This window comes from Scatophagus argus, chromosome 10, assembly GCF_020382885.2.
Source record: "Scatophagus argus isolate fScaArg1 chromosome 10, fScaArg1.pri, whole genome shotgun sequence".
NCBI lineage: Eukaryota > Metazoa > Chordata > Actinopteri > Scatophagidae > Scatophagus > Scatophagus argus.
Window position 1 is genome coordinate 14,794,828 of NC_058502.1, and position 21,066 is coordinate 14,815,893.

The window sequence follows — 21,066 nt, forward strand, 5'->3', positions numbered from 1 at the left end:
CCTCATACGCTGCCAACCTCAGAATAAAGCAGTTTCATTTTTATAACAGGGCTGGTTTGGTTTTTACTGCAATAAAACAACAACAACTGCTTGGAGATGAAGGCAGGATGAAGGTGATCACTCAGTCTCAGTTTATCATAGAAGTGTTTTTAAGGACATTTTGTCCATTTAGCTCATCCAATTAAAGATTGAGATTGAAAGTTCATAGCTGACCAAACAAAGAGGATCCATTGAGGTCCAACTGATAGCTGTTCTCGAGTTTGCCTCTGCAGATTTTTTCTTAATGTTCACCTCACCATAGGACTTTTGCAAAGGAAACGTGATAAGCAGGGAAGCTACAGGTGGGACTGATGCAGTGAGTGATAGCACACTTAACTGAACAGAGCCATCATCAGTCTTATTAGGTTTGTTTGCACTTTTCCTCTTATGTCGCCCATGAAAAACGTCCCAGTCAGTGTGCTGAACTGATATCTGACTTGATAGAACAAGGCTCTCTACAGTTTTCACAACTTACTAAATAAGATTTGTGTATATTTTCTAATAAATAATATGACTGTCTCCTACAGTGCAGAATGGAATGTGTCACTAATGTCATCAACATGCCTACAAGTAAATAATTTCCACCAAATCCAGCTTCTTATTCCTCAATTTCCTTGATCTTCCGTCCTAATAGTCTAAAAGAATTTTGCATTTCTTTTTCTTATTTCAGGTCAGCTCTACCTCCTCTTTCACGTGATGGCTCTGCCCTGCCATCACAGCCAGCCTGACTCCTGGGCTTGATCTTTTATTACTGGATCCCAAGTTGTTCTTGAATGCATTTTTGCCATAGTAGGCCTTCATGCGATAAATCCTGGCCTTGCTTTTACAGCAGCCCATGGCACTCATGAGCTGATATGCATCCTTTCTGAAAGCCTTGGTGAAGATGACGTAAAGGAAAGGATTGGCACAAGAATTGATGGGGAAGAAGAGGACCAGCAGAATCTTGGAGTTGGTAACTGTGATGAGGGGAACCTTGAACGCTGCAGAGATGGCAAAGAAGGAGATGGGCGCCATGCAGAGAAAATCTGTGAAGATGAGCACGGCCATGCGCTTTGCAATCTTGGTGTCAGCACTTCTTCTGGGTAACTCAGGGTTCTTTAAAGCCAGATAGATCAGCACATAACAAACACACACAACAACAAAGGCACCCACGTTGAAGAGCAGGATAATTATGATGAAGGCCTGAGCCAGAGGTGTCTCTATATCCATGGGTAAGCACATGCTCACTTTGGCATAACTGCTCACACCAACCAGGGGCAGCATCCCCATCCCCAGGCAGATGAGCCATCCAGTCGCCATTATACTTGCCGCCTGCGTGAGTACCAGATGTCGCTCTATCCGCAGAGCATTGGTGATGGTGTGCCAGCGCTCCAGGGTGATGGTGGAAAGTGTGTAGACTGACAGCTCCCCACCAAACACAGACAGGAAGCCTGCAGCACTACAGCCAGGCCCTGTCTGCCATTCAATAGCATGCTGACTGTAGTGACCACGTGTGCGCAAGTCTACTGTGGCTATCATCAAGAGGTAGATCCCGATGCAGAAGTCTGCAAAAGCCAGGTGGCACATGAGAAAACGAGACACGGTCAGCTTGTTCCGGCTGGCGAAGGAGACCAGGAGGACTGTCAGGTTACCTGTGATGGCCAGTATGTTGATAAACCAAATGGCCACTCTGAGAAAACTGAACCCTGCGATGTCCTCACAGGGATTGAAAGCATCTGCTTCAGGTGTACAAACCAAAGTCGATTGGGTCTGACAGAGGTCTAGTTCTGGATAGTGGAAATTCACATCTCCAAAGCCTTCATCCTCCATAAACAGATTGACGTCTGAAAAAAATGGCATATCTTTGACAAAGGTCATGTCTGCTGAACCTCCAATCACATGCTGAACCCTGTTTTCAGATGAGAAAGAAAAAACAGAGGGAACTGTTGTGCTTAGTTCATCTTAAACAGAGAACTTCAGAGAAAAGAGTTTATAAGACCAGTAACACAGGCCTCCGTAAAATAAAACCAGACATTTTCAGGCAGAAATATCTGTTAGCACTCAAAGCTTGAACAACATGAGTGATAGATTTGTGTAATTTGAAATTAAACATGTTTTGACGCAACCAGTAAAACCTTTCAGAGTCTAAGAGTTTAATTTAATCATTACAGAAGCAGGGAAACCTAACAGTGTTTTACCTTGCTGATGGGTCACTCTCATCACAATATGTAGAGCCATTATTCCCTGCAGAATGGATGGGAAGGTCCCTGAAGTGAACAGAAGGATATTGTATAAATATGTCTCCATCATGAGCAATGCCTGATCTAAAACACTGCTGTGAATTGGTATATATATTGTATACAGTATAGTATTTATATTGTGGTCTAGCATCATGTGTTTATGTGATAATAAGCAAGTTCTCTGAGTAAGAGTCTATTTTTGGGGTACTTAATTACAATGAAAACTGGAACAGCAGTGGACCAGAGCTTACTGAGACAATCCATGGACAAATTCATCCTTCATTGACTTGTAAAATGTGCAGAGTGAGTCACCTGTCAGTGTTCCAGCTCAGCAGTGCACAACAGTGACTGTTGTAGGTGAGATGGGCCTCTCGTAGACTCCACAGTCCCTGAAGAGGAGGCAGACTCTTCAAGGCGTACGCTGACTGAGCTAACAACACCAGAACTGACTCCAGTCCCTGTGCTGGTAACTTTGTGAGAGCTGTGGCAGACACGTCCCTGTGAAATAACACACACAACAATGTGACTGCATGTCATCTGTGTGAGCATTGTGCTGGTTATGCACTGCCTCAGAGCATAAAGTCTATCAAAGTGACCCCATCTAGCCTTCAGTCAGTCAGCTGAGCTGCATACTTCTCCAACTTTAAAATACAAACCAGTGTTATAAGATTAGTATATTACATGTCTTAGAAGTACAGAAGATGTAAGTCAGTCAGTGATGGAAAGAAAAGCTTCTGAAGGCATAAAATATTATCCTGTTTACCATCTCCCAAGTCTTGACACAGAGTTCAAACACGGATTCTCTCAAGACATTAAAAGCTAGCCTATGATTTGAACGGTTACTTTGACAAACATCCTCCTCTTTCCTCCGTTAAGAGACTTTCGGGGGATTTAAAAATACCACTTACAAGACTCCAGGGCCTGTGGCTCCTTTGAAGGCATCTCTGTGGATCACTCTGAGGTTTCGATTATTCTTTAATACCCTGAAATCATGAAATGCAGGATAAAGGAAAGTTTTAATATCATGAGAAGAAACTCAATTTACATCATCCAGTCAGAAAAAGGAAATGTTGGAAAATACAGCTTATCTATCTTTGTCCCGTTGAAGGCATGGTCATGTATTTCTCTGATGCCATTGTTGTACATGTTCCTGTAATCAGTCATGAGATTGTTAAAATTAGAGGTGAGGACTTACGTTCTTGTCCTCTAACATTTACAACACTGTACAGCAAATAAAAGGAAGTTTAGCTTCGCTCACATTGTAACATATTCTTTCGTCATTCCAATGAAAGCGTTTGGAGGTATTTCCAGTAGGTACAAGTTGTCACAGATATCCCTGCAATAACAAGACTGTGCAGATCAATGTGGTACGTTTACAGCTATGTGCTCTTTGTTGTTTGTTTGTCATGAATCTCTAAGTCTTTATCAATAAATGTACTTACAAGATAAACTCTGATTCAAGAGAATTAATCGACGTAATATCAGGAAAAACTGTCAACCCAGTATTTGAGATGCTCCTGTTAAAGCAAAGGAAAACACATGTCAACAACTTTTAATAAGCCCAGTGTGAATGTAATTGATCCATACAGGATCATAACACAGTGTGGAAGTCATTGGTTTCAGCAAAAGTGAAATTTAAGTTAATATGTTTTCTGGTGTTAGAACTACATTAACCGACAAATTTAGTTATTGCTGATTTGAAAACAAATTCTGTCTAATAAACACATTTACATCTTTAACTGAAAATATGAAGTATATTATTAATATATGATAAATGCATTGTTTGAAGTTGTATATTTTGAGGTCTCTCACAAATAATGCAGTTTAGGAAGGTTGTTAAATGTCCTTCTGCCAATGTGCATCAGACTCCTGGTGTTCTGGATTGAGCTGCAAACCAATATGAACCATCAGATGAAAGTTTACTGTAGTACATCAACTGTCGATTGATTTAAATAATCACAGACTTACATTTCAGAAAGGCTGAGAAGGTTATTAAACGCTAATGTCTCAATAGTTTCCAGGGTCACGCTCTGAGCAATCTCTCTGTGTAAAGATCACAAATATAACAATTACGCTCATCCAAAGAACATGTACCTAAACTCATGTACTTAAACATAACTTTTTCTGTGAGCTGTTAGGCCCCAAAACCTAATCCAAGACCAGATTTGTTAACGAGGTGCAACCACAAACACAACACAAAGTTAGGAAAAAAAATTGTTCTATGTATTCTATGGATATGGATACGCATCTGTTGTCAATATTTGCTCCAAACTTGAATTGTAAGAATTGAAATTGAACTGAAAAAGTTGAATAATGTTGATCTCAGGTTAGGTGAGTAATCCAGTTAGTGTTGACAGAAGAAAAGCACAAAATGGATTCGGGATTATGAACTTTCATTCCAGCTAGGACAAAATGTCAGAATACTTCAGACAGAGTTTGCCAGCAGAAGAACACTGATACCTACATTCTCTGGACTCCTTTCAACCCCTCAAAAGAACGGCTTGAAATAGTGTGTAAGGACAAGTGATAGAAAAACCTGTAAGGAAAATATAGTGATACATATTTTATTTGAAAACAAATGACAATTAAAAGACATCTCAAATAAGTGATTTTATAAATGACAGCTCTTATACTGGGTTTTAATATACTGTGTTTTAATGCTGAAACCATAGTTACTGTAGGCTTAAATGCAGAAAAATTGTCAGAAAATTGTACTAATTTCACTTTGAAATAAACTATACAACTTCCAGGATAAGTTTCCTTTCCCTCCCCACTGCAGGACTAATAAAGGTTTATGTTATCCCATCTAACAAATTTCCTAGCGTGTGTGTGGGTGTGTGTGTAAGTTTGCACATGTATGGGTGTGGGTGTTGTCTGATAAATGCATGAAGCTGCCGGCCTTCATGGACCCTTATCAGGTAAGACACAAGGTTCTGTGATTTACCAGAGAAGAGGTCAAGATTCCACATCTCAAGGCTTGTGACAGTCTGGTGAACTCTGAAACTGAACCTCCACATCCTCTTGGTGTTTAAGGTTTCTGCCTAAGCACTAAGAGGATGCATTGTGTGCTTGACAGAGCACGATGACAGGTAATTACATTGGACACGTACAGGGCCTTCTGTTCTCTAACAATAGAGTGTTATGTGCTGCGCTGTACTTTTGTTAAATGAGGTAAAGCAAGAAGTATCAAGCATAAACATTAAGAGGAAGCTGATGTCCATCAGTGTGCAACAGGTCTATGCATATTTTCTATATTAATGTTATTAAAATTATTAGCCAACCAAAACTGGTACAAACATATGCACAATTTCTCCTCTGGGGATCAATTAAGGATTACCTTATCCTCAGGCGAGCAGTCACCACACTGGCCAAACAACGTTTTTAAAAGAAACATGCAACACTGCTGTATCTGGCTGTCTATAGCAGGTTTGTGTGGTTCAATGCCTCCCCAGTGTGCTGGCAGAAAGTTGAATGTAAAGTGGTTTTGGAATACATTAAGACTGTTTAGAATGAGGATTCCCAAATGTTTTTATGTATAGAAACTCCAAAGAGATAAGTGCCACAAAGCTCATATCTGTTGTCAGTGAAACCTCTTGTCAGTAGGGTGATATAAGGACACCTCAAACAAAATACTACTAGAGCCATTGTTCTTAGAGCTACATGTCGAATTAATGGCTGCACTTGAATTTTTCAAGTAGATACAGCCAGTGCCGTAATAATCACTTTAGCAACCCCGCATTAATTGACATTTCAGCGCATTTCAATATGTGTAACCAAGCGAGTGCGTTTCAGGTGGATTCTCGCTCAGTGCGTAAATACGCACGGAATAGTCTTGGAAATGAATTGATTGCAAGAAGAAGAAATGAATTATATTTGTTATATTTATGGCACCAAATGCATTAACAAACATCAGTTATCTGTCAGGACTGACCACTCTTCAATTAACTGCATCCACCGTAGATGTAGGCTATCATTTCATGCGCGCACTACATAGCAGTCTTTGCCAAACCCGTAAATGGATCTCAGTAGTGTTAACTCACAGCCTTTTATCTCTGTGGTCCATCATCCGCGCAGACCCTTGTGTCAAATTGTTGCATCTGATTGTGTTGGAGAAGCAGCGGCAGATCCTCGGACAGGGGAACTTCGAAGCGCTCTTGCACCCGGAGAAGACTAAAACGATTAGGGGCAAGAGGACTGGCAGAGACGTCCACATGCTGCTGGCTGGAAAACACACAGATGCCGAGGTGTCCGCTGAATGCTGAATATTTAGACTTTTGGCTCTTCCCTAAAGTCTCTCTTGCTGTAGCCGCAGCAGCTCGTCATCCTGTACCGACGCAGAGGGGAATCTCAATCACCACATACTCAGCTTATAAAGTGACTCGTACGTCACAGAGTTATTTGGTTATATTCGTAACAGTGTGAAAAGTAGCCAGTTACACATGACAGTAAAGTCAGACATTGCTAACAACTGTTTTGTTTTTTTTGTTAAACACGACTGGCTTGTTCCTTTGAAGTAAAGAAAGTTTAAACATGACAAATTTTATTAAATCACAGAGTCACAGCTCAGAGTGTGTGGGGGAATAATTTGTAAGCTTTGCTTCAAAACACTTTGGTCAATTGAACACCATCTTCCCGACCTGAACTCGTTACATTCATTACCCTAAAATGTGCGTATAAGTACCTTAAAGAGGCCTTAACTTTTAGGTACATGAGTAAGAGTTTTTAATGAAGTGGGGGACCATTGAGCCGATAAATATAAGCTGCTGCATTTATAAAAATGCTTTCATCCAAAGTCATTTCCAATATGCATTCACCCATTCATACACACAGAGATGGCAGTGAGCTAGGAAGCTGACTGTTGGGAATTTGGGGTGCAGTGTCTTGCCCAAGAATACATGCAGGACGAGCTCCAATTTCATTAGAAAGACACTGTTTTTTTCAAGGTATTTCAAAGATCCATCATTCACATTTTGTCAATTGTGCCAACAGGTTAAGGGAAGATGAGCAGATTGTCCTATTTAAGTATCCAAGACACACACCGGTACAACCACTATGCACAGGAAAACAGAGGCAAGAAAAACACTGAGCTGTACTCCCTAGTAGACAATATATACTGATCCAGCAAATGTTCCTCTTTTGGCTGCTTGAGATTTGAATGTTGAATAAATACATTATCCAAGGACAAAATATTTACATGTTCTATGCTTGTTGGTAGTAAATGTACGATGTAGTAAGCCTGTAACCGTTATCTTTTAAAATACCAAGCCCTTGAAGTGTTCCTAGACAACTGAAATGTTTAGATTTTAGTTTGCACTTTTTGCAATTATTAAGGTACCAGAAACTTTAGTTAACAGCTCCAGATGCGACAGATAAAATGACTCCAGTCTTGATATGCATGTCCATTATAACAGTGAGAAGGCTGTGTCCAAGAATGGAAGTTTTCCATTTTGCTTATACATTTACAGATACTGTTTCACATCTGCTGTAAATGCACCACCTGTAAGACAATGCTTCATAGTCTGTTTTATATCTGCAAATACACAGTAATCTTGAGGGCTGTCAGAATGATCTGTGTTTTCAGTGCCACCCTTTCCTTTTGATTGTGTTTTTGCCAATCTTTTCTGCAATATCTGCGTATTTAAGGACAATTATATTTCTTCTGGGCTATACATAAAAAGCCAAGTCAATAACTATGTCTCTCAGGAGTACAGTGTGACCCAAAGTCAAAAGTACCCCATAACTATATCTGGTTTGGCGCCAGTTGTTCTTGATAAGGGCAAGACGACTTTAATATAGCCATGACCCATAAACTGCTTTAACGCACATTATGCTGAAAGATATTCCATTCTGTAAAATTGAAAACTTGGCACAAACGCCTGCAAGCTAAAATGGTGCGTAGAATTAGTTGAGACTTTCTCTGTACAAGATAATCTTGTAACACTACCAAACATTCATACCAGAAAGACATTGTAGTGACAGTTCCAACTGTTTCCTGCCTTGTCGTCATTTCACCACTGGATGGCGACATAACACCAGAAAAGTAACGCCCGGGAGCTTGTCAGAGTTATACCATATATTTGAGAATAGCCAAGAGTACCTATGTAGAAGTGTGCTCAAAAAGTGAATAGAACAAAACAAGCAAAGGAACAATGACCTTTTTAGACCAATGACAAAGAATTATTTGCCTGTCCAAGCTTTGCAAGCTTTAAATGAGCTTACGTGCATATATTTTTTTGATTAATGAGTGTTGTTGACTTTGGTTAAATAAACGATATCCGTCAGCTTCTGCTTTTCATTAGATATACATTAAGATGTGAGTCACACTCTAATGACAACACTGTCAGTACAATTTGAGCTTGTTAGTGCGTAAACTGTTTTTGTAATTTCCGACAGCACTGAAAGGTAGCAACAGTTGGAGGATGTTTGCTTTACAGAAGTTGCCTTCACAAACTGATCTGTGGTCCGTTATTGAAACACCTCCCCAGCGATTAGGCTAAACACTGACTACGAACAAACCGATTCTAAGTCAGCACGTACAGGAAGCATCTTTCAGGAAAGACAGGAAGTCAAACTTACCACTTCTACGGTCAAAACTTTGACACATAAACAGCAGACGTACAATTAGAAACTCTGAAAATTTTGGACTTCGCTGACCATTTTAACATCTAGTCTCTCGTGATGGACAAGCTCCGTCGTGTGTTAAGCGGACAAGAGGACAATGAAGAGTTGGGTCTCACTGCACAGGTAGCCACTGTTATGACAGTATGCGCTGCTAATGCTAACATTATGTACATTGAGAAAGTTTAGTAATAATAATTTTTTAAAAAATGATATCACTGCGCTATCTGTGGCTCAACGTTTCTGTCCAGATACCTGTTGTTATGCTAATGTGGTTTTATATTCTTTGAGTTGACTAGTGTTAGTAGCGTTAGCTGTCAGTTGATACTAGCTTAACGTTAGCTTTGTAGCCTTCCCTTTCTGTCAGCTAACAAAACAATTTATGTTTCTATTCTGTGTGTTTTGTATCCCCTTTTAAAACTAGCTGTCATATTCTTTTGTCAGCATTGAATTATCTGTATTTATTTGTTATTCGTTATACTTTTACACGCATTCACAGTGAGGAGGAAATGAGGTAAGGTGCTGACTGATCTATCGTGATGGTAACTTAATGGTTGTAAAGTTAAAGATACACTTTGGCCTACCGTGCTCTGACATGCATGCAGTTTTTTTTTATGTCTTTGCAGATATTATTTATTTGGCATAAGTTCAGTATCCAGCATAATGTTCTGTGCTGTGTGCATGTGTTTTAAGATAACATAGTAGCTGGGTGTTATTTGCTTGGCTCTGGTCGACATGATTAACTCAGCAGTAGGAAGCCCGTGGCTCTCTCTGCAAGTCATTGGGGTTTGTCTTGTGATATCCTCCCATTGTTCTCACCAGGTCCTTGATGCCACCTCTCTCAGCTACAGCACCCGGGTGAAATGGTTCTGCATATGCTTTGCTGGAGGCATCCTGTGTTCAATACTCGTGAGTGTCTTTGACTTTAAACCTTAATTTTCAGTCTGAATTTTTCCTGAAGGAATGCAGAGTGTACAAACACTGTCAGCGGTAATGCTGTCTGCAATGGTTCAAGTTTTTTTTGCTTGCGCTATGTTCGTAGGTACAATGACAAGACAAATCCCTATTTTCTTGCACTTGCAAATTAAAGTGACACAGTTATACTTAATTACGGTAACATGTAAAGGTTGCTTAATGGCAAGAAGAAGCTGAAAGTTTCAGTTTGTGATGTCGTTTGTAGTTCAAATGACAGGAAGTCTTGTAACAGGCAGCATTTGCTGATTAAACTTTGCAGCCACTGCATAGGCATAGTTCGTGCTGACAAAGCCCAAACACAAACTCAAGTGTAGGCGTGGATGGTGAAATTTAGAGTTGGGAGATCTCTGTGCATTTGTCAAAAAACAAAAAGAACATATAATCTTTTATTGTATTCCATTCGTACATTTCAAAACCTACTTGTTACCGCAAAGCCAGGGGGGGGGGGGCTTCACACTCCTCTTTCTTTTAGAAATAAGTAATATTCTGAATTTACTTCTTTTTTTAGTGAACATATACAGAGTAAGCCAAAATAATGCATACACACATCAGGAAAAAAGGGTCATGCCATATGTTGGGAAACATCGTACAACAGTACACAGTGTTCTCGTAATTTGATCAAACTTCAAAAGAGGTATCTATTTGTATATAAGTGTGTATACAAATTAAATGTTTATGCGTGTTTTTCTTTTCCGGATGTGTGTATACATTATTTTGGCTGACTCTGTATGTGGTTTGGAATACTACCTTGGCAGTGGCTCTGAACAAAGCCTTATGATATTTTGGCACTAGGGGGAGCCCTCTAGGTTTCAGTAAAAACACAGGACAGTCATCCAAATTCGGTTTATGTTGGTTTGTTTTAACAGTTAACAAAAGAAACACATCTAAGCCTTCAGTCTTATTAAAGTCCAGGCTTAATTATGTTTCTTTTGTCTCAGCGAAAGTGTGGTGACATTACTCTATGTAGCTGACAGAGATCTTTGTTGCTGTTTGACCAGGGTACAGCGCTGCTTTTCCTTCCGAATGGAATCAAGCTTTTTGCTGTATTCTACACACTAGGGAATATCGCAGCTCTTTCCAGGTAAGACTCGTTGGTTCACATCATTTTGGCCAGTCTGAGAACTGTAATGTCTTCGTCCTTGGTACAGCCCCACATTTCCTAAAGGTTTGCTGTTAGGCTTACTGGTGATAAACAGTGGTAACTATGAGTTCTGCTCCAAACCACAGGATTATATCTTAAAAGATCATCTCCATTATTTAATAAGAGTAGCATTAGTATAATTCTGCATTTTATTGTTTATTGTTTGAAATAACAAAACACTGCCTTTTACAGTCTCATTGTAAAGTCTGAGTCATAAAAGTGAGAATGGTCTGAACTGCAGTTACAACTTTGTTTGGGAAGTTTAATCACTACATGTAGTACAGTGGCTCAGTGATTAACATTGTTACCTCACAGCAGTGCCACTGGTCAGTGGCAACAGACTGTCTGATTTGTCACTCAAAGCACAGCAGACATCAGTATTTACATTCATGTTATCATTATTTGCCAACCTGTTTTCTGTGGGAGTATATTGAGTAAATCATTTCTTCTCTGTATAGGAGCATACAAGGTTAATTCCTTCCCAGTGACAGGTCTTTTTGCGTGACACAGAGGTGACATCTAATCATGTTGGTGCATTATTCAGATTTTTGTAAAAAAAATCTAAGTCTAAAACGAGTCTAAACATTTGTCTTTCGTAGTGTGACATGCATTCAGCCACTAACTGGAGGATGTGGCTTGAGCTCTAATAATGCTGCTATACTGACATATAGATGCTGTTGTTTCCTTAGTGTTTATACTTCTGAACATCCTCATGTAATGGTTAAGTAACATCAGAATTTTATTTTTAGTAGGTATCAGCAACATAATGGGTTTTAAAACATCATGGATTATTTAATCTAGATAATCCAAGGCCTTAACATAATCACGATGTCTTTGACTTCTTTGACAGACAGTGAACCATTGATGAGGGTGTTTTTTTTCCAGACAGGGTAGTCTCTGTTTCGGGTATCACATGTCCAGAAGGTTTAGATGTGTCAACAAACTGGATCATCTTTTGCTTTCATAGCCCACACTACAGATCCAAACCAACAAAGTCTCATATTCTGGATCATAAAAAAAGTTTTCAGCTTCAAGTGACTTTGACTGTAAAGAGATTACTTTAGACAATTGGTTCTGTCAAAAATGGGAGTCATTACCTTAACGGATCAAATGCAAGTGTCAAAATAATGAAGCGGTTAACAATATACTGTTATCTCATGAATATGAATACATGAATATTTATTGTTTTTTTCCCCCCTCTTAGTAATATGACCCCCTTTGGACACAGTAAAAATGTTCAGTTTGAATTGGCAGACTTGTAGATGGTGTCTTTTGTGTTTTGTTGTTGTTGTTTTGTAATCAGAAAAAGCTTTGAACCAAACTTAAGCTGTCAAATTTAACTGTTCAATCAAAGTTACACTTATAGAACGATTCTCTGTGTCTAAAGGAGACATTAGTTTCATATCAGTAATTGCACTTTAACGATGCTGTCGTCCTTCTCCCTGATCAGCAGTAGCAGCATGTGTGTGGACATCATTAGTGTCTCTGTCATATTGAGTGGTTGAAAAAAGCATCCATCCCTCTCAGCAGACCAGCAGAGCCTGCGTCAACACAGACTACTCTCGTGTCTCATCTAACAGATGTGACGCTACACAGACTCCCTCTACCCACGCAGCTCTGCCGAGCCCAGAGCTGCGTGCCTCGTCAGCGGGGAAAGCCTTTGTCTTGTTACATTTACTGACGTCACGCATACATCATGTAGGAGGTTCTCAATGTGTCATCTTAGTGCTGGACATTAAATATTTACCCGCTAATAACTGCACCATGTAGTGTAAGTTTGATTATGGTGGCCACACAATCCAGAGGTCAGTCAGAAGAGATTTGTTTTTGTTGTGTGTGTGTGTGGGCACGCACGCATGTATTTGAAAACTATTCTGAAATCCACCTCTATCATAAAGTTTATATGAAACGGATTCATTTTCAACCCAACCTATTGCATATATATGAGTTGTAACAAAATTTATTTTCCCCCTGTTTGAGCGGCACGATGATGAATGCTCAGATCCTGATGTGAAGATAAAACATAATCACTGTAATTTCATGGATTAACAGTTTTTAAAAAATGGTTGATGCGCCTTTTCGCTGATGGTTAAAAAGCATAACTCCTCTCTTTGTTTTTGTTCCCTTAAAGCACCTGCTTCCTAATGGGACCAATGAAACAGCTGAAACGCATGTTTGAGCCAACAAGACTGATAGCAACAATTGTTATGCTGGTAAATACTATACTATTGTTTTACTTTACTTTAACCTCACGTTGAGCCAGATGCTTCACTGCACATATTTTATTTCACATTCACATTATATCTGCTTTCACCAACTGTTGAGGGTGTAGAAGTTCTGTGGCCTGCTGATCTTGGACTGCATTAAAAAGCCAGTACTCCTCACTTTGTGATCTTAAAGCGTTGCGCAGATAAAGCAACTGATCTTGACAATACATCTCAGCTTGATACTATTGATGTTTTCTGTTGACAGATTTAATGGCTTTCCTAGACAGAATTTTAGATTTCCTGTGAAATGCTAAAAGAAATTGAGTGTAAAAAAAAAACCAAAACGTCATTCTTCATACAAGAAGATAACCATTGTTCTCTCCTTCTGCCAGCTCTGCCTTGTCTTAACACTGTGTGCTGTGTTTTGGGTAAGTAGATAGTACATGGTTTTAAACAACCACTTTCAGTTGTATTATTTTAGTTTTCAACTATTGGAATAACTATTTACTGTTTTATTTTACAGTGGGGTAAAAAAGGGCTGGCTATCATCTTCTGTATTCTGCAGTTTTTGGCGATGACATGGTAAGTGTGACCTGACAGACTCAGAGACTTCTCTCCAATGTACTGCAGTTAGTTACACATCACTCACACCCAACCAGATGAAGTCGTCTGTCCATGACAGAGAACTTTGTGCCAGCTGCTTTGGCTTGCATTAATTGTCTGTGAGTTGAGTTAATCACACTGCTGATGCTTTAAGCTGATTTACTGCTGTTGACATGTGTGAGGCAATCTATTTATAAATGGTTAAAGGTACAAAATCATTGTCTCACTGCACATTCAGCCACACTGTACCTAACTTGTTGAGTCAACAAGTAGATGTCACTGACTGGTTGGTGGATTGTTAGACATCATGGTAGGTCAGAGTATTTTTGGTCCATGGTGGAAGAGGTGGTGCCAGGAACGGTGTGGACCTATTGGAAACAGACGGGTATTTCCGCCTGTGTTGTTTACACGCAAGTGTAAGTGTCTGCCGGCTGTCTCGTGACCCACGATAACTAAAGTTCCAGGTAATTGGCCTAGTGAGAATATGTGTCATTCCTGGGTCCTTAATTAGTTTGGTTCCTTTTAAAGAAGTTTGTAATGCTTTTAATGTCTTCCACTTGTGTAAAAGGTATAGATCAGAATCAGTTACATTCATTCACATACTGCAGTATCCAAAGTTTTTTTTGTTTTTTTTTTTACATTCATGTGGTTTACTAAACATATCTGTTCATTTCCTGTTTGTAGCTACTGCAAAAGGATTGTACATAATTTTGATAATTAAGTAATGAATTGATTAAAGGTAAAATAATAGCTTGAATTGATAATGTGACTAATTATTGGTCACAGCTCTAGCTAATTCAAATTCAGAGTCTTAAATGTGACTGTCAAAATCCTGCAGTTATTTCAGATAGAGAGAAAAGGGCACATATAGCGGTAAGGTCAGCAGGGCTGAGTTCCCCAGTGAATAATAAGGACTGTGTGTGATGTGTATGGACATGTCGCTGCTTGTATGTTCATTGATTTGAACATATTTGCACAGCAATAACAACAGACTTTAAGTGTTTGTATGTATGCGGAAACACTAACTCCCAGAAACTCAGGAGGAAGGCAGTGGAGAATATCAGTGTGTCAGCCCCTTAACTGCATTTTATCCCCCACATGTAGCACATTCACTTCCGTTCTGTCTACGTTTTCAGAGCCATCACCATGACAACCACAAGTCACACATCTCAAGCTCATTCTTAACAGACTTGGGGGCATAGTGCACTCCCACGCAGGCACTCGGACGTCTGTGTGAAGGTGGTTCTATAATAAGACATTGCTGCTGACACACACACACACACACACACTGCGGTGGGCAAAGTCCAGTCCTCGGGCTGACTTCTATGAAGTCACCATATGAGGCTGAAGCACTACAGGATGACACTGACCAACTGTGGAGTGTGGCTGGCAGTGGGAAGTTTAATAATAAAACAGGACTGATAGCTTTTACTTGCTGTGCTCACTTTACTTATTAAATTTAGACTTTCAAAACATTCACTTGAAAAATGTGGACAGCACAAGGGTTTCTTGCTAACTGGTGGTCAAATAAGATGGCTGTCATTTCCACGCTTGGGCTGCGGTTAATCATTCAATGGCTGTGCCAAATTCCTCACATACTTGAAATATGTGTTTGATCGGGGACTTTATTTTGTGAAACTTCAGCTGTAATCAGTTCCAGCACGGGGTATCATGTTTTTAGTTGTACTTGGTGTTTGGCTACCAATCTGTCTGTAGTGATTAGTGCAAAGATTACAGATTCATTACAGTCACGTTTGGTAAATCCCTTTGCTGAGTGACATCAAACACGCTTCACTCCAGTGATTACTCCTCAATGGAGCATTTGAACACATACTTTAAATTTTGATTTGTTGCTGGCTAGAAACCCATTCTTATGCTGCTGTTAAGTCCTAAATCTGTTTTAAGTCCTCTGCTCTTGTGTTGTTATTATTATTTTTTCTTTTAAATCTCTTAGACACCACATCATTATAAACCCAGGAGGTGCAGACAAGAATCATTAAAACACACTTAAGTCTTTTTAAATAATAATATATGTTGAAGTACTTAAAAATGTGTGTGGAGCGATTTACAAGATGCATTGAACTGTCTGTGTAATGGTGAAGCTTTAAAAACAAAACTGTTTTGCTTCAGATTTTTAACTGATTTGTCCTCACAGCGTGGAAAACCAGTTCCAACTCCGAAGCCATCAGAGAGGAAACATCGCTTTCATTGCTCAATATGAATATAAATGCTAATTCTCTGTAGTAACTAACTTGATGGTAATGATAACTTTAACAGAACCAGTCAATGTGTACCCTCATCCTGATTTTTTTATTTGTTTTTTTTTCTGTTGCAGGTATAGCATCTCTTACATTCCATTTGCCAGGTGAGACAACATGATTACATGATTGACCTTATATCTGCATAGACCTTAAATCGTTCTGTCTTTTATGTTCACTCGTATGCTTACTGAATTCAGTCTGTTCATAAGAACACGCCTTTCACCTGAGCCTCGTCTGAGAAACCAGACGCTGTCAAACAAGGCCTGAAATGCATCTTCAGTTAGCATTTATATCTCAATAACACCCTGTCTACAAATGACGCTGTGCTGCCACACAACAAACTGGAGGCACTACTGGTAGTGACCCTTCAATGAAAACATGTTTTTATTTGCCTCTAAACACTGTTTGCCTCCACCATATGGCTGTAATCTCCCCCCCAGTGCCGGCACTGAGTGTGTGGCAGCTCAGCAACAAATGGCAGCTTATTGTTTCACACTCCTCTGTGCTTTTGCCCTGTGACGTTATTTGCTTTATCCGTCATATCCAAATGAATTTATTTCTTGTGGAATTATGCTCTTCCAGTTGGATTTACCAAAATATTTCTCCAGCAGTGTAACTTGTGATGAGCTTATGTTAAGCTCTATGGGATTAAAGCATAATGCAAACTTTGGATTAGATCAAGACCCACACAGACTGTGCTACATGACAGCCAATGATAATGCTTTGCTTTGTCTTTATTATAGATAATGTGCAATATACAGTAGAGCCTTAAAGCCTTGAAACCGCTGTATAGAATTTTAAATGAAAGAAAATACTCCCTAAAAGCAGATGCTCACCTCTTGTCTCATATGGGGTTATCACCTTGGTGCTTTGCCTAAGTCAAGCATGAGGTGTGATGTTGTTTTGCCAGTCCAGCTGTAAACAGGGTTATTTCTCATTTGGTGAGAGGTCCACAGCCCTCATGCGCCCCCCCCACTAAGTGCCTTGTGTATTTGGGCAACCCTATAATCCATCCTGACAGCTGAGAGACGTCCTATAGTTGCTCCGAGTTCCCCCTCCCCCAACCTAACAATACAAAGCTGAGACAAAGACCTTTTCCTGTGCCACCTTTCCAAAAACCAAATTCCTATAGTTAAATGCAAACGTAACTGCTGAGATTTTGGTGTGACTGAAATCTCAGTGGTCAGTTATTTACTTGTAACTGCTTTTGTATTGTATATTTTTTGTCTACATATTGTCCACCCTCCTTAAGCTCCTTACTTTAATCCATTTTTCATTTAATTTGGATCATTTAGCTCTCCATTGTTTGCCATGTTGTCACGGGGCAGCAGCATATTTTGATGACAGACCTACATCCCTCTGAGTGACACGTCGAAAAGCATTAGGCTGCAATCTCTTCTTCCTGTCTGTGGCCAAACAAACTGTGATACCTGGCCAGCCACAACACCACATGGCCAGTGGACTTGATCTTTTAATGTATTTTGCCTTGTTGCCTATTTATAACCTCTCACGCTGGCAGACCAGTGTACTAAAACCTGCTGCATGTGCACTTCCCACAGTGCTTTAGGGCCACTGTTGCTCTGATATTTAATCAGAAACAGGGGAACTCTTTGAGACTGATCATTTATTCATTAAGGTTTTGGGAAAGCAAAAATAGCATCGAGCTTCAAGTGAATATATATATATATATAAAAAAAACAAACCTCAGGCTGTATGGGAAGAAGAATGTGAGGATTCTGGTGTTGAGTGTTTTTTTTTTTATATATATATATCTACATCAAAGGGATGAGCCAGAGCATCTGAAGGAGCAAGTGAACCGACCTCCCTTCCTCCCTCTCAGACTGCTTATGATCCCCCGTTCTCCTTTTAACCTTGACGGGTTTCACACCTCCTCCACCGAAATTTTAACTGTGGCTGCAGGCGAAGTCTGCATAGCAACACACCGATGGCAAGAGCCAGCAGTGTGAAAGGGAAAAGGAGCAAGCAACGACCCATCCATGGTAACCATGGTGATGGCTCGTATTGCATCATCCCTCAACACACAGTACCTGGAGAAAGGGAGCCCCCCATCACTCTGAACATGTGGTGCTTCCCCGCCAAAACACACTCACTTATTCATGATGAGCCCCACCCAAATCATCGTAACAAAGGATGGAAGTGCTTTTTTTGTCGCTTTTAATTTTGTACACATGACAGAATTTTGCCTCCACTGTTTTTTTTGTTTTTTTTCCCTGAGTAATTTTAGAACAGCACTCAGGCGACATTCCTTTTGTCTTCTATTTCTTTTCTTTATTTCTTGGTTCATGATGCTTGGTTAATGTTATTCACACATTTCCCCCCTTTTTTTTTCCAACAGGGATGCGGTGATGAAGTGCTTCACAACCTGTCTGGCTTAGAACTCCTCACTGCACAATTTAATTTGAAGACTGGTCCTAATTTGCAAAATGCAAGATGGTTGGCTTTGTAAAATATTCATCTACTTTTTGTTGTTTATACACTATCCAGATTTTTACATTGGCTTTTCCAAACTGTGAATTCTCTCTTTTTAATCCTAGCTGAAGATCTATAAGTATAATCAGATTGTAACACTTTTCTTTTACCTTTGATGAGAGACATGTATGCCTTTATTACTTAATATATTTAAAGATATTCCTTTATTTCCAGAGAATTTTATATCGTGTAATTGCAGGGAAATTACTTTGACTTTGCTACTCATTGTTATTTACAGCACAAGTGCCTTAGCATTGTAATGCTGCATACATACATATGAAGAGATCTGTTATTGATCAAACATACATATTTACACCTTGAACAGTGAACAGTGTGAGATTCCAGATTCCATTTTCTTCTGGTGTTCCAGCTTCTTGCACACAAACATTATTGAAACACACCACCTTTCTGTTTTCTGTCTGTTTATCAGGCACTGATGTATAAAAAGGATCTCAGATGTGCTTCCTTGTTTATTTATGATTATTTTCCCTGAGGCAATTGAGGCCCTGCTTCACTGATGATGCATTGGCTTGTACGAGATCCACCGTACTTGTGAGGTTTTTCCAGCTAAAGAGATTAAAAAAGCAGCTCCTGTCTTGTCTGTTAGTGCTCAGTATGTTTGAACATACCTGCCCCCCCCTCCCCCCCCCAGCTCATCAGACTATATTAAAATTCGTTCTCCTTTGCAGATTTGATTTCCTGCCAGATGTAGCAGTGACCCATTTAATTACGCTTTTCTGAGCATTGTGGTTTTGATGTGACCTAATAACCCAGTATAGCTTGCACTGGGTTCCCTATATTGCTTTGGATGATGGTATAGCCTTTGAGGATACGGTTGTCATGACAACCACCTCCACAAGATTCATAACCTCAGCCTTCCCCCATCTGTGGTGCAGATGTTCATGTTATCCTGATGAGGAGGTGTTATTTGTTACAGAATACCTTTGCATGGCAACCAGTCATGGATTGCGCCCCAGTTTTTCTTGGGAAATTATTGTAAAAACATTTTTATCTGATTGTGGCATTACCAACCCCATAAAGAAAGTCCCAGCTCGCTCTGTTGCCCTGTGTGTGAGCTGTTTGATTTGTTCAAGTTTTAACAAACATGCCTCCAGGTTTCTTTCTGATTGACGCTACTAAATGACAGCACTTCCTGTTTTGCAGCCCCCACAGTTTCATCACATGCTTGTATAATGTGATGGTGGATTAGCATGAACAAAATCTCCCCTCAGTACTACTTGTTCAACTAACTTGGCAGAGACCCAGCAAATCCTTGAGCAGTTAATCTTGGGGATAAAATAATTCTGTTGAATGAAGAGAGTGCTTTTGTTTTTGTGATCTGTTTTCTTTGCCCACCATTTTTGTTGGGATTACGGCAAAGTTTGAGGATGAAGGGGGTAGCACTCTGACCCCAGCAATCTGTTAGCATCTCCCAACAGTTTCTTCTTCATTACAACTAATCCATTGTTATGTCAGAGAGGAGAGGGATCCCACACCACCACCACCACCAAGTCTGTGTGTCCTTCTCAGCTTAATTATCCACATCATCTTGTAAAACTGAATAAATAACTTGGCTTGTGTTTTCATCATTACACGTATTTTTTTTATGCAGTCAGTGGAATAATTAGCTTTTTGTGTTTTGTTAAAGGAGTATTTTATAATGTTCAGCAACAGAAGCACAACTTTGGTCTCATTTTATAGACATTCAAACACAAGCAGGCCTAATGTAACATATCTTAAATACGATTTCCTGTTTTAAAGCAATTCATTTATACACCATAATGTAAATTATCTCTAAAAGCGTAGTTGCTTTAAATTCCACATTTTGATATGATAATAATGAGAGAAACTGAATAATAATCTGTTGAATGGCAAAACGTTTCCTCAGGCAGTATCAAATAAACAGTCTAAAAGCTATAGATGTGGAAGCATTTGGAAGCATATTGTGGAACTGTCCAATGAAAGTGCAGGTGACAGCAGAGAGGAGGAGAAATCAATACTGTAGACTGTTTGTGTATCCCCCCCAGATGTCTTTCAGTGCCTTACATAGCTGAATGAACAACAATGGACCCAGTACATATATCGGTCCATTGACATACGAGACTATATTGACTGACTGGAAGGATAAAATCAAACTGCATTGTGACATGTTTCATTAGTTCAAGGACAGTCAGGGTTAACTTTCGGCACCAGGGACCAAACGGTATATGCATATGACCGTGTAGGGTTTAATGGTTTATGTTCTAGTTAAAGAAGAAAAATCTACCTTTTGTGTGTTTCTCAACTTGTCATGGTCCAAAGCTGTTTTCAGGCTGTGTACAAGTATACAAGTCCTTCACAGCATGAACATTAAAAAACCTTACATTTAGTTGTAATTTGTGAGGTACTTCTTTAAAAAATGATATTGGCTAAAATTGGGACTGTTTAAAGAAGTTTTTAATACCCCCAATAAATGTCTCCGTTTAAAGTTACAGTTTAATTATTAGAAGTAGACGAAAACTAAGTCTCATCTG

General features: G+C 39.5%; 2 protein-coding genes across 2 annotated transcripts; one reads left to right on the forward strand and one right to left on the reverse strand.

Moving 5' to 3' along the window:
- Window positions 1–67: 67 nt before the first annotated feature.
- lhcgr (luteinizing hormone/choriogonadotropin receptor) lies at window positions 68–6,752 on the reverse strand. The gene is made up of 11 exons (XM_046401982.1): window positions 6,299–6,752; window positions 4,723–4,794; window positions 4,227–4,301; window positions 4,071–4,145; window positions 3,701–3,775; window positions 3,517–3,594; window positions 3,340–3,408; window positions 3,167–3,241; window positions 2,571–2,756; window positions 2,217–2,285; window positions 68–1,927 (listed from the first exon to the last, which is right to left on the reverse strand). The coding sequence occupies exons 1-11, from the start codon at window positions 6,469–6,471 to the stop codon at window positions 706–708; spliced, it is 2,169 nt and encodes a 722-aa protein (XP_046257938.1). The 5' UTR covers window positions 6,472–6,752; the 3' UTR covers window positions 68–705.
- A 1,976-nt stretch (window positions 6,753–8,728) lies between these two features.
- On the forward strand, window positions 8,729–20,145 carry sft2d1 (SFT2 domain containing 1). Its single transcript, XM_046401717.1, has 8 exons — window positions 8,729–9,002; window positions 9,699–9,785; window positions 10,850–10,932; window positions 13,124–13,205; window positions 13,592–13,627; window positions 13,723–13,781; window positions 16,138–16,167; window positions 18,420–20,145. The coding sequence occupies exons 1-8, from the start codon at window positions 8,937–8,939 to the stop codon at window positions 18,457–18,459; spliced, it is 483 nt and encodes a 160-aa protein (XP_046257673.1). The 5' UTR covers window positions 8,729–8,936; the 3' UTR covers window positions 18,460–20,145.
- The last annotated feature ends 921 nt before the right edge of the window (window positions 20,146–21,066 follow it).